Below are 15,209 nucleotides of genomic sequence, written 5' to 3'. Positions count from 1 at the left end.
TTTATATATATATTTTATATATATATTTTGTATATAATGATATATGATTGTATATAAAAATATGTCAATTTTTTATATAATTATATGTAATTTTATATAATTATATATATAAATATAAAAAATTTTTTCCCGGGTTACTAATTAATTATACATTTACTGGAATATATAATCCGTAATGAAAATATATAATCTGTATTGAATATCTATTTAATACAAATAGCATTTATCTTGTAGTAAACCAAATTGTTGTGTAATTGATGTAATTTATATGAAATCGACGAAATATAATAGAAATAATTGTTTGATTTAATAAGCTTTATAAATATTTAAATTCAACATTTTTTTTATTTGGTTTTATTTTATATATCAATAAGTCATTAATAATTTTAAGTAATTTCTTATTGATGTTTAGAATAATCGTCTTTTTTTTCTTCGTATTTAGTATAAATTTATTAAATAAGTCATAAAGATTGGAGCTTTGACTGAGGCAATTGTTAAATATTAACTCTTACTTGCTTTTCGACATTTACATTTTTAACGTTATAAAATTACAAGTATATTTTATACTTAGTGAACAATTTATATTAGTGAACAATTTATTATATGTAAAAACCTCATATCGCTGTCTCTCGCGTCAGATGGATGTCAGTGATCACGTGGTTTGTATCGATGGAAAGTCGAAATTGTTTTCATCATGGAGAATTATTCCTCGTCGCTTTTCATGAAGTTCATTCGCGAAGTCTAGTTTGGTGTCTCTTATGCAGGATTGGAATTAATCTCGGGTTTTCTCATCTGCAGTTATTGATAGTAACAATTTCGTTAATGAGTCATTGATAATTGCTATATATTTTGAAGTCCAGTTGTAACATTAATTTAGTGATATATTTTAGCATATAATTTTCACTTTCTTTGATTTATTAAATGTTCTCCCACTAGTAATAATAATATTAGCAATAGTACACTGTTAATAACAATAGAAATTTATAGTGTTATATAATTGATATGGATATATAATTATTATTTGTTTAAATTCAAATTAAGTACAAACAAATTTAAGTTTTATACAAATAATTTGCTTATAATTTTTCGATGATTGTTCTAACAAAAATACGGTTACGAATGTATATATTTAATTTTCTAACTGTTATTTTACAATTATTTTTAGGTATTGGACATCCCGCCATTGCAGAATATTTTTAGTTATTAATTTATATACATTTTTTAATGATAAAATACATGCAGATATTATGAGATTATGTTAAACGAATATTGATTTTTGTCGATATTTATTTAACTTTTTTCAAAATTTTTTATAGTTAACAATGTCATCGTGATTATATGATAATATTGAATTTTAAATGTGTGGATACAAAAAATTCGAGATAAGTCGAATGGGTACCCTCATATTAGCGGGATATTAATAATTTGTAATTTTTGAAAAATAAAAAATTAGTTAAATTTTATATAATAAATTTTTCATTATAAATGTTCTTTAAAATCCCGTTATTATCGGGTTCGACTCATCTCGAACAGTTAATACTCGAGAAATTTTTGTACCCATACATATAAAAAATTACAATAACGTATGTATTTTATTATTATTAAATATATTCTTTCGTAACCACTATTGCATAAGGAAATCATTCTATCCATTTATTTTTAATAAGAGATGATTTTTAGTCACGTGTGGCAGAACATATTTTCTCATGAATTTTAATATTATATTAAAGATAAGATGTGATAAAAGTAATTGTAATTGTAATTGATATGCTATCAAAATTATTACTATCGCTAAGTTGTCTGAAAGATTCGGAATTCACATTCGCGTCCTGTAACAAGATCATTGGTATTTGATGGCTTGCTTAACTTTTCTTTGCAAATGGATCTTGTAAAATTTATGTTGAATCAGAATAATTAAGTTTTTCGCTTTTCACGATGAAGATTGTTCTTCTTTGCATCGGATACTAATCAGCATTCCACGAGACGGAGGGATTTTGATATGAAATTATTGAGATAGTTATCTTGAACGCGATGAAAGTGCTGTTATAAATATATATTATACTAATGTCTTTTTGTCGCGATTCTATTAAATTTTATATTCGCAAATTATTATTGAATACTTAATTAATAGTAAATAATTAATAGTAAATACGATCTAATTGTTATTAGTATTTCTTCTGCGTTTATCAATATTTCATTATTATATATTTTCGACGTTTTCGTATAATTCCCATATTAAAAATTTGTTAATTATATTCTTATATTATCATTTTTACTATATTTTGAACAACATTTATAATTGTATATTGTATTGTAAATAATTATTATAATTGTAATAATATCGAATTGTATAAAGAATAATACAATAAAGGATAATATTTAAAAAGTTATTGCAATTTCATTAGCGAAATACATAGTATAAAAATAATTAAATATAAAAACAAAAAATAAATTAAAGATGTACTTACCTCCCAGCAAACGAGAATGAATTAAAATGGATTGAAATTTTTTTCTTATTTTTCATCCGAATGCGTATTTTAAATAGCGAATATTTTTTTTGGATTTAATTGGATTTAATTGGATGCAATTGGATTGAGAAACTACATTTTCTATTCAAAATTTTGAATTAAACAGTATTCATACTGCACAGAAAAAGCTAATATTATTTTTAGATTAAAGGGCATAGAGAGATATGCCTTTCCATGCAATTCCTACAAATGAATAAAAATGCATTCAGGATTGAAAAGTATTCATTTTAATATTCGTGAATCAATATTTCTGAAAAGTCTGAATCCGTTTCAATCCATTCTCATTTCTTGGGCTACAAAAAATGGACTACTAAATTTGTTAGTAGCTTGTTTGTTTTATGATTGAATACTTACAAAGAAAAGAGGTACCACCGATAAATTAGCGGTGGAGTGCCTTTATAGCTCGTTTTTGCTCCCAGCAAACGAGAATGGATTGAAATGAATTAATATGGATTCAGATTTTCAGAAATATTAATTCACAAATGTTAAAATTAACATTCATGCTTTTCAATCCTGAATGCATTTTTATTCATTTATAGGAATTGCATGGAGCATATCTTTATTCCTTTCAATCTAAAAATAATATTAGCTTTTTCTGTGCAATAACACAATTGTTAATACTATTCAATTCAAAATTTTGAATAGGAAATGCAGTTTTTCAATCCAATTATATCTAATTGAATCCAATTGAATTCAGTTAAATCCAAAAAGAATTTGCTATTAAAAATACGCATTCAGATAGAAAAAAATTTAAATCTATTCTCATTTGCTGGGTTATTCTGTTTTTTTCTGATTTTTAAAACTAGAAAAATGAACATTCATGTCCATTTCCACCAATGTAGATTAACTTTAATCTCGATTTAATTTACCCTTCCTCTGTTTCTAACTCTCTTTAGAACTAGAAAAAGACGAAAAATAAATTGAATCGAGATTAAAATTAATCTACATTGGTGAGAATGGGGCGTAAGAAATAAACATCACGCGCGTGTAAGATGAATATTTCTGATCCATAGTTTGTGAATACGAACAGTTCGTATAATCACGTGCTATTTTCTCAAACTGGGGATCAAAAATATTCATCTCTGCAATCTCATGTGCGCATGAAATAAAATGACAAAATCTGAGTACATAAATATAGATACTCGATAAAAAAAATGACATATTAAATTACTATATACACACAGTGATAATTGTTTTTACAATTTGAAAAATTATATTTTATTTTAACAAACAAATTATTAACATAAAAATTACTAGTTTTTAAATTATATCATACTGGATCTTTGACGCATCATGTGAACATAGTACACAAAACTTGCGTGATGGAAAAGTGCGGAATAGCGCCGATTAGTTGCTTCAGTGATGCTCTATTCCTTTTCCGTATCGTGTGATTTCACATTTCCCTAAGGACTATAGATTCCGGTCTAGATGTTTTTAAGTCTTTTCTAAAAAAACACCTTTTAAACGTCTTTCGAACATTTTCGAAAGCTGTTAGGGAATTATTTAAGTTTTGAAGCAATTTACATTATCGACTGCCAATTGTATTTAAACAATATCGAATGCATGACATGGTTATTTGTGAATATAATATATAATCAGAGAAACCTATAAAAATATTGAATATCAATTAATTTCTAACGTATTCTAACACATATTGACTGCGATTGATTTGGACACTTTCAGCGCTTTACAGTACTTCTATTCTTATTTTATATCTAATGAACAATAAAGATAGAATGATGATTACAAGTGCTTAAAGTGCGTAAGCGTCCAAATTGACTGCAGCCTTATGTATCAGGGTTGTCACAGATCTGGAAAACCGGAAAAAATCAGAGAAAATATAAAAGAGACTAGAATTTTGAACTTTGCTCACAATTCCCTTATATTGCTCTTATTTTAAATAATTTTTATAATTTTTAAATAAAATTTATTATATTTGACGTTTAGTCAAATATATTCAAAACTCGTACTTTAAATGATTTTTAAAAAATAATTAAAATTGATATTTTATTCAGTAATTTTAATTGATCACTCTTTTTTTCGTCGTAACTGCATTCTTTTTTCCAATAATTTATTTTTGTTGACTTGCCCCCAAAATTTTATTACTAGCTTTGAGAACCTTTGCGTTTTCAATACAAGCTTTCTTGCAATTGTTAATTTTAAATGTTAAAATTTCTATATATTTTATATCGATTATGGAAATTTCCCATTTTTATCTGGAAAATCTGAAAAAGTCAGGAAATTTTAAAATTCATTTTTTGTGGCAGCCCTGACTATATAATATTGTTCTACTGCACACAATTATGCCTGTCTGGAAACGCGTTGACAAGTGGAAGAATACGAAGCAGTTGGAATTATTTGATAAATCAGATAAAATGAATGATAATATATATTTTCATAACGATCTATTGTCTGTCACAATTATAAATCGTTATTGAATCACATTCAATTTTATCAGGTAATTCTATCTTCTGCTTCATATACTTCCTCTTATTAATGCGTTTCTGAATCAGTAATTTTTATTTTTATTTTTTTATACAAGACGTTATAAAGATAATTTTGTTTTATAAAACGTTATAAGGAACAAGACATTGTAAGACATCTTAAGAATAATGTCTTTAGGATATCATAAATTGACGCATAAGACATCTTAAAAACATCATATAGATATTATTCTAATATATCCAAAAAATATCTCTGAATTTTAGGACGTCTTTATGATATATTTTAAGACATCTCAATGTTCTCTGGACAATTACTTTTTTCCTTTTTTTACAGATTCGAAAATTTTCCAGGATTGAAGTACACGTATTAATATGTGTCTGTGAGGTGGAGTTTATGCCGAGAACGATAAAAAATTTTTCTTAAGATTTCAATTTCAAAATTTTTTGTTCTCGGAATAAATTCCACCTCATAGACACGTATTAATGTATATTAATGTATATACTTTAATCCTGGAAAAGGATTTCCAAATTTATGAAAGAGAAAAAAAATAATTGTTGTACAAAAAAAAACGATTTTAATTTTGAAAAATCTTTTTTGTTAGAATCTTTGATCACAATTTCTCAAGGTTATTTGTGCATATCATATGCTTTCGGGGAAGGTATCATTTGGTACGTACCTATTTTTCTACTAAGTATAATTATAATTTGAAATGATAACTGTCAGAACTGAAATAAAATGAACTTTCAATTTTTTCTCCGATTTTTTCGTCAAATTTAATGTGGCCGTCTTTTTATGATACCTTTATTATGTAAAAGGATTTGGTGAGCTATAAAGCCAATTCGGAGAAATTGGCAATCTGCAATTGTCGGTAATTCCTGTTGGTTTAGGATCCTCTTAAACTCACAAATCAGTAAAATTAATGGAACTTGTAATCAATCAAGAAATAGCAATGAGTTTTCTAGAATCTCTTTCTACAATTTTAAGTGGGAACATTAAATGAGAAAAATTAAATCTTCACAAGTTAGCAATGTTATTAAAAAATCGTAATTGATAAAGAACAATGCATTTTATATCTAATGAACATTAAAATCTAAACTAAAAATATTTCAGTAAATACTAGAATTTTAAGATAGGAGGAGAGAAATTTTGTTAAATTATCACTTTGTCTTCTATTTTCAACATTAATCACGTAAGATTAATTTATTGATTGATTGTATAATAATATGAATTAGTATGATGTAACAATAAGTCAAAATTGTGTCAAGTTTGGATTTTCTGCTCATTTTGTAAATATATTGTGAGATTTCATTGTGAAATCTCACAATAGTTATCTCAACAAAAGAGGTGAATTATTCACGAGAATATTAGATGTAGTTGTTATTACATTTCGATATTGTGCACGCAATAGCGGAATACAAATAAGTATTTTATAATTATTGTAAGTATTATCCGCACTGGTGATGATGTTTGTTCATTGCAGCCGCAAATCGTACTATAGAAGAATAGAATAGCATAATTACATAGTCAACTTACATTTATTATATTAATTAGTATTGTATTAATTAGTATTAATTAGGTCGAGTTCGTCGGATTGAATTATGTAAAATTTTCTCCTCGCTCAGCTCTCATTTCATCAGCATAACTTATAAGTTATAAATATCTCTGTATATACTACAGTATATCGATCGTAATAGTCATAACAAACTTCCACGAAGGTAATTCGTGTTAATATAAAAAATTTAAGTGAAAATGAGTACACAATGTACGTAAAACGAGTATATGTTTTACATTCGCATTTTCCTAATTCTACGATCTAAATGTTTATAGACTTTAACATTTGGCACGTTTCGTTCTTACAGAATTAATTCACATTTTTATAAATAATACTAAGAATGTTTTTGATTCGAAAGAATATATTGATATCTACGTTGGTATATATTTTGATTTTATAACCGTCTTTGAATTGAATTCGATTATAGATGAATATACACACAAAAATATGTGATTATTTAAAATATTTTAATCTTAAATATTAGTTGTCAATGTATAATATGCATATCGAAAGGATCCAATTAGATAGTTATACATGTACTGTAAATAAAATTATTTTTTATTATCAAACTAGTTGTTACCTAAATTTATTTTGTCACGCGCGCGAAAATTATAAAGTTAATTATAATTGTTACAATAATTAAGTTATATTGTAACGAATAGTGTTTTTTGCATATTACATATTTATAATATAAAAAATAAATTGTACTTATTTACTAAATAACATCTAATCACATTATCGAATTACAATTGAAAGACGGTCCAGTTATCGTTTCTCTAAGTACAATTAACACTGTGTAATAATAATTTCACACAGATATCTAAAAGAAGTCTTTAGACTATATGCTAACGTTCATAATTATGATGTCGACATACAAACATCCTTTCGTGCTTTCTAAGGGCCCCGTTTCAAGAAGTCGAGAAGTTCGCATTTTGAATGAATGAATCGCATGGTATTCTATTCTAGGCAGTCGTTTCCTTCCGCTTATTAATTACAGGCAGAACCACTGTTCCCATTCGCAGCCTGAAACCGTCACAGATTTCATTTACACTTCCAAGAATAGATAAAAAAGAACGAAGAGATCACTCGTTATCGCAGACAAATTACCACGAAAAGTTTTCTTTTTATGTACGCGGACAATCATTTAGACGTTACTTTAATCCATAACACCACGCCTGCCATCAAACATATAATCTAAAACTTATGTAATTATTAATTTTATTTGTTTATTTTATTGCTTTTGTATGAATCAGTTACGTTATGCGATTTCTGTTCAAAAAGGCTATAATTTTTATAAAATGAATCTACTAAATTTTAAAGAATTACGGTAGCGTAAAACCGAGCTGCTGTTGCAATACGAGTGCATTATTGAAAATGGGTAGATTTTGAGAAAATGTTTAATCGTGTGGATTCTATCTGCCTCGGAATATCACGCGAACCTTGCGCTCGCGTCAAGTTCATTCCCGACAAATATCAGGGCACACCGGTACTCGTATCGAAATATGAATTGGATGAGACACGCGGCATCGATCTTGATGCTACCTTTAGATTTGCTTGACTGCCGTAGAAAGAGGTAAAGGCCGTATCGGAACTGACGCTAAGTGGTAGGCTTGTTGCGTCCATTGTCTCTCTTTCGCTACCGAGAGTGGATGCCCTTATATCGAGGGTACCACTTACGCCGGACATTCCGGAACTCGTAGCCATCTCCACTTCACCAACATCGGGATGGGACATGTGTCTTGAGAATAAAAAAATGTTACGTTAATACATGTTCGATAATTCGTTTCGAATTTCATTCGCGTGACGTTTAATAGGATTATTTTTACCTATAATCTGGAATCGGCGGTTCAATATGTTGTCTCCGTGAGTTCGACGACATTGGTGTTCTTTTTATGGCATAAATGTATATCCCGGTCATCGTGAGTGCGTACGAAACGAAGTACAAGGCGTGAAACTGGGGAAGACGAAGAAAAACTTCAATACTGATTTATATTATTTTTATTTACGAAAAGAATGATTTTGCTAAAGTATCTAAAAAGCTATAGATATAGATCGGAAAATGATTGTTTTGAACCATTGAAATGATTATGTAGAATGGTGAAGCACGATGAGTCATACTACAAAAATTTTAATATTAAGTAACCAACTCGAATACTTTACAGAATTATTTTGATATTATTTTGTTATAATAGTATCACAAATTATTTTCAGATCTTTATCTAAATTTTAAAATATTTCACTGTTTTTTCCGTATACGATAAGCTAACTTTATTTTGATGAAAATAATAAATAACTGCAACGTAAATATTCTAGAAGTATTGAATAATGCTTTATATTTAATGTATTTAAATGAGAACATTATCGATCGCGCAAAGGAAATGACGACATTTGTGAGAATCAATACCTTGTAATGATGATTAAGCATTCCAGCTAATATATTGAAGGAGTCTGAGGTGAGCAGCGCTAGTTGCAAGGCGGTAGCGCCAGATTCGAACAATATTACTGGCACCAAAGAGAAGAACATGAATTGCGTGATGCAGTAGAGAACCAGAATCGTTATTACTGGTACGTTGTCCCAGTGAAATGCTTCTATTTGAAACCTCTGGAGTACGGCGCTATAATGACATGATCGATACAAAAATGTCACTCATTCATTTCTCTGAAAACTTTTAATATCCATTATGATTTACTACTTACGTTTGCATGCAGCTCAATATTGTACCGAAAAAACCAATCATGCCGAGATATTCGATAATATCGACTGTTTTAACACCCAATTCCTGAAGAACCGTCGTTATCGAGAACAACACCGCGCCACCGAGACAAAGCATATCGCCAACAAGTTGATTTTTCCCTAACATGTTGAAACATTAAATATTAATTTTTTTCTTACTTTCTTTTACCGCGAAATAGCCTGTGGCCCAGCATTTATAAGTCAGTATTTAGTCAATTCTTATATTTAAGACGGTCTGAAGATGTTATAAACATAAACCAGAACCGTATTAGATTTTAAGATATTACTCAAGACGGTCTTAAGACCATCTTAAATTTAAAAAACTGTTTATGTTTAATTATAAGAACTGACTATGAATATCGGTCTATTTGCATTCTATTCATCGATAATTACCAGTAGCAGTGGGATCGTTATTGTCGTCTATACCAGCCCAAACCAAGCATCCCACGCCCATCAAACAGACGGACACACCGACGATGTGCACCATTCTATATCTGACGCCCAATACCAAAAACGAAAGTACCAACGCGACCGGTATCGCCACACAGTCAAGAAGCTAAAATATTTTGTAGCCTTTTTATAAAAGTTTATATATTAGCGATATTTGTATATATAGTAAGAGAGAAGCGAGTTAGAAGCACGCAATGGATAATTCATAAAGCGTGCAATGCATTTGATTAAGAATGAATAACTCGAGCAACGAGGGAACAAGCATTGTTGAGTCGAAAATCCGTTGGGTTCTCTCTTCCGCTATGACTATTACAATGCCTATTCCGCACATTCATAGTTGATATGAGTATTACTACACTAGATAATGCAAACTCAAACTATGCGAGAGGAAAGTTGCGTACTCGAGTAGGAAATTGTATATTAAACAACATCAACAGAAATCGCACTTGAATTGGATTTAAACGTGAGCGGAGCTAATCACGAAACAAATTTTTTTTACGAATTATTTAATGAAGCTTAAAAATAGCACAATAAACATAAAAAATTGATGAAGAAAATAAATATCGAAAAATATGTATGACACTCTTTAAATTCTTTGAAGTGGAATCTCACTCTAAAGAGTGAAAATTGACTCAGTCTTGAAAAAGAATGACTCAATTTTTAATCTTAAGAATGAGATTTTATTCTTCAGAATAAGATTTGCTCTAAAAGTTTTTTAGAAAGTAAGAATTACTCAATAATATATAGATTTTCCAAAAAGACAAGATTTATTAATCGTTACCTATATTGTTGTACTGCTCTTACAATAAACAATATTTTGAAGTTCTTTATGTATGTACATACCTGTATACTAGCGAGGCTGGTATATTGATGCGACGATGTAATAAGAGTGCACGCCTCAACGTCGATCAGTGCTAACAACAAATATCTCCAGCCACGAGCTCGTATGACAGAAATTAGGCCATTCCCTACACCCCTACAGGACATCCACGTCGTGTAGACTAAACACATCATCACGTAGTGTGGAACATTTTGCCCTGTCTCGCAAAAACGATAATAATTAATTAGCCGCTCAAAGTTTCATAACCTTGAAATTGCTATAATTTAGTTACTTTAATTTCCGATGCTAAAGGCATAAACAGTTTTTTTCGAATGAATAAGTTACCTGTTGGGAGCGAGAGCTTGTAGGAACCGGTGTTTATGTAATGATTTATGAATGTCATGAAGCACAGCACCAGCGAGAGAAACTGGCCCATTATTATCGCCCTCCATACCGCCCTATTTGATAATTCATTAATAAATTGGTACATATTCCAAGAATGTACAAATGTGTACCTTAAAATATATCTAAATATAATACTACATGATATTGCATTTGTAACAGATTTTTTTAATATCTTAAAAGTCTAATATCTTTAAGTATTAATAATTTTGTATTATATGAAGATTATGCATTTCGCGGGTTTCTTCCGTGTTCAGATTCATTCTTGGAATGCCAACGTTTCGTGAACTTTGTATTTCACTTCATCAGGACAAGGAACAGCCTGATACTCAATATCAAGCTCAGTATCAAGCTATTCCTCGCCCTGATGAACTGCAAAATTCATGAAACGTTGGCATTCCAAGAATGAATCTGGACACGGAAGAAACCCGTGAAACGCATAATTTTTATATAGAAAGAACCCGTGGAAGTCTCAAGAATATTAATTTTGTATTATATCAATAATTTTGTATTATATTTTTTCATCAATTAATGTCAATTAGTGTTACTTTTTAATGCATAAAGATTAGTATTTAAAATTTATTTATTCTCAATAAGAATATATCTTATTTTAGACTGCATATGTGAGAACACAATCGATTAGAAGCCTATACTGGAAATTGAATCTTTAATGTTTTTTTAAATAATTTCTATGTGAATTAATATGCTAAATATATATCAATAAAGGAATGTAAAGCCAATGAGAATCGATACAGTTGTACATGTGTAATCAAAAATAATACGAGTATATATGTCAATCACCAATTACAGACGTTTCGATCATAGGCTCTCATACGCTCTCAAGACTTAGTTATAATTACATGCGCATTATAATGGATGATCATTATGTTGAGTACAATGTAAGTTTTATCCAACTGATACAATCTATTTTAATATTTAGACTATGATTAAAATTTCATAAATTTCATACATTAATTCGATTTTAGTTAAATAACTGAATTCTTGTTTGAATATCCAGTTAAGTACAACAATAATGAAGTTCTTAATTTTGGACAACAGCCTAACGATTTACTGACAGCATTTGCCTTATTGTTTTACCTCGCATTAATTTTGATTCCGATGATTTATTGTTACACTGAAGATGATCTAATCCTATGGTCGAAACGTGTAATCTGTAATTGATCATTGACATATATATTATTTTTGATTACATATGTATTGTGTCGACTCTCATTGGCTTTACATTTCTTTATTGATTTAATCTTTGGAGGCTTTTTTAATTTTAATTTTAAATATATAATTATTTAATGTATAGTTATATAGTAAATATAATATATATAATATGTATAGTAAATATATAATTTTTTAATATTTATTCTTATTTGAACTATACATCGAAATGATTTTTCGAACTTATAAACGCAATCAAACTATAGTAATATCACAAATTAAGTTGATAAGTAGTTTAATAATTTGATACTCAATCTGGCATCCTATTAGAAAGATGTTAATGTATTGAAAAACTGTAAATAAATTTATTGTGAAAAATTACTTCGATCGGGAGTCGACCCGGATCTCTTGTATTTCGTATATTTATATATTCTGTTGAAAGATTTATGTAACTATACAACTATACTAACCTAATTTTTCTAATTATAGATTAAAACATTTTTTTGATAAATAGTTAAAATAATCAAATCAGGATTAGAGCAACGAATTACCTTATAAAGAGCATTAAATCCTCCATACATCGAGATTTGATTATGCTCATATTGGCATGTTATCTTAACAGACACAGACGTCCATTAGCACGCCGATTTAAACAGAAGGTCCCAGTGTACGGAGAATTTAATGGTCTTTATGTGCTAATTTATTCCCCTAATTTTAATTTTATTATTTTTAACCGTTTAAAAAATCGATTTTATGCTAACTTGTAAATTGAAAAAAATTGGAATGCCCATTAAAAATGTTAATAATAATACTAAAAATGTTTACATCATAATTTAATGCTATATGTTTTTAATATACTTTAGTTTAAATTACAGTGCACTTCACGCCTTAACCAACCTCGAAACGTATATTATACAAGAAAAAAATATCTAAAGTAATAAATATATAAGAAAAATATTTATATTATAATTTAGAACTAATTAAGTATTAATTTGATAGTTTTCTGTTGCAAGATGATGTTTTTGTGTTATTTCAGGCATGTAGCGCACTGAAATTAAAGTTAAATTACCGAAATTTAAACTGGATTTTAATTTCGATAATTTAATCTTAATTGAAATTTAATTTTTAAATATATCTTGATAGGATGTATTAAAAGCACATAGTGCTAAATTATGATATAAGCATTATCATTATTGTTATTATTTTTAATGGGCATTCTAACTTTTTTAAAAGTTAGCATAAAATCGATTTATGTTGTTAACATAATTAGAGCAATCAAAATTAAAGCAATAAATTAGTACATAGAGAGCACTAAATTGTCTATACATCTTATGATTGTGCTCTCCTGATTGTGCTTGTGTTAGCATGCTAGCTTAATAGCACAATCAAATCTCTGTACGGAGAATTTAGTGCTCTTTATGTATTAACGTATTGCACTAATCACTAGGATTTTATCCTAATACGTTTTCGTTTCTTCTACTGATTTGATTCTATTTAAATCAATGTCTATATGTTGTGAATCTCATTTAGATGATTTTTTGTAACAATATCTTTTACAACTGTTAAAAATTGTGCAAATCATCAACGTAATCGTGCATGAAACATCACAATTATCCCGATATTTACCCGTCACAATTACTTCGTACATTGAAGATAGTAGAGTAATTATAATGTTTAATTAAAAAGTATTATACATTATTAATTATGCTGTATCTTTAACACAAAACGTTAATTTAAGTAATCATAGTAATTCATAGTAATTAGTAATTTTAAAACAATGAATATTTAAAACGACATAATCTGGAACAAATTGACATTGAATTGATATTTGCAAACTTTAGTAATCTAACCTTTTTATAATACTTTACTCATTTGATAATTATTATAACATAAAATTTTTGTATTTCGAACTTGTGTCAATTTAAAGTCAAATTATCTTCGAACATGGAATAATATAAAATATAAAGTCTTTTTAAATTTTAATACATAAAAAATTAGGCATTGTCACAATTATTTCAGTTGAGCCTATTTTAAAAAATAAGAAACTGTGATTTTCTCTAAATAGAAATTTAGATATTGAGATTAAATTTAACTAAATTAAATATCTTTTATTTATGTCCCGATATATTTAAATACACTTGACGTTAGTCAGACCAAGATTGGCTGTATTGCGCTTTCAAAGCGACTATATAATACAGACAAAGGCATAAGAAATACCGCGTAAAAATAAACGCTTAATTTGGATGACAGATAATAGTTTATAGTGGCAAATTTTTATATCAATCATACAAAAATGGTTGAAATTATTAAAAATATGTAAGCTTAAATGCACATATCTTAACATAAAGATCTATGAATTTCACACACCCAGAAATCATGCAAAAAATACACCAACACTAGCACATTCTGAATTTTGGAAATTGTATTATCACGTATATTGATTTATTCTATTTTTATTATTCTGATTTTTGAAACTTCGACTGAAATATATTAAATCATCGTGATTGCATCACGATTGTTGTTATGTCAATTCTGAAAAACTACGACGAAACGTAGCTAAACACCCGCCACTTTTATCCCTGGGTCATTCGCCCCCTTGCGCCCGTCCCCACCGACTTTACTGGGCGGCACAGGGCGGAAAATACACGCAAAGGCTCCTGTGAGCGTCTAAGGTGATCACTTCCACGTTTACTCACGTACCATCGGCCTAATTCGGATATGTAATTTTCGATTTTGTCGCAGACCCCATTCCTGGCCTGCATCGCCGAATTTTGAGCGCCGTGACGATCGCCCGCCGATCCTCCCATGCTATGGTGCATTTTCACCCTGAAGGCGGCTGAAGGCTCTTCGCCGGTGAGTGAGTACTAATCCGATGCGCTTGCGCGACCTCCTTCCGCCGTTAGTGCGGAGGGACACGCTGTTACTCTTGTTGTTCCTCTCTCATTTTCCCGGGGGTGCGTGTCGCGACGGGAAATGCGAGATTTTACTATGCAGGGATAGACATCGATACGACACGGCGTCATAACGTCTTGCGGAATTTCGCTAGTGCTTCATCGATCTCAAAACTGATTAAGAGGAACGAAGTCTTTTTTGTTTCCGATTCTCTTT

At 29.0% G+C, this 15,209-nt stretch overlaps 1 protein-coding gene across 1 annotated transcript; it reads right to left on the bottom strand.

The window, feature by feature from the left end:
• Positions 1–7,512: 7,512 nt before the first annotated feature.
• On the bottom strand, positions 7,513–14,920 carry LOC108689918 (solute carrier family 35 member F2-like). The gene is made up of 9 exons (XM_018196886.1): positions 14,802–14,920; positions 10,875–10,987; positions 10,553–10,746; positions 9,653–9,815; positions 9,223–9,379; positions 8,930–9,140; positions 8,352–8,479; positions 8,080–8,263; positions 7,513–7,548 (listed from the first exon to the last, which is right to left on the bottom strand). The coding sequence occupies exons 1-9, from the start codon at positions 14,918–14,920 to the stop codon at positions 7,513–7,515; spliced, it is 1,305 nt and encodes a 434-aa protein (XP_018052375.1).
• Between the last annotated feature and the right edge of the window lie 289 nt (positions 14,921–15,209).

The sequence above is a fragment of the Atta colombica genome, unplaced genomic scaffold (genome assembly GCF_001594045.1).
Source record: "Atta colombica isolate Treedump-2 unplaced genomic scaffold, Acol1.0 scaffold281, whole genome shotgun sequence".
Lineage (NCBI taxonomy): Eukaryota > Metazoa > Arthropoda > Insecta > Hymenoptera > Formicidae > Atta > Atta colombica.
The sequence above is the reverse complement of the archived record's forward strand: the minus strand, read 5'-3'. Positions and strand labels throughout refer to the sequence as shown.

Bases quoted from the DNA above. Each gene is read 5' to 3' on its own strand.
- LOC108689918 (XM_018196886.1), bottom strand. From the start codon at position 14,920: ATGCACCATAGCATGGGAGGATCGGCGGGCGATCGTCACGGCGCTCAA. The intron at 10,747-10,874 runs GTAACTTATTCA...TTTGCGAGACAG, and splicing joins CAAGCTCTCGCTCCCAACAG to GGCAAAATGTTCCACACTAC. The intron at 9,380-9,652 runs GTAATTATCGAT...TCAACATGTTAG, and splicing joins TAACGATCCCACTGCTACTG to GGAAAAATCAACTTGTTGGC.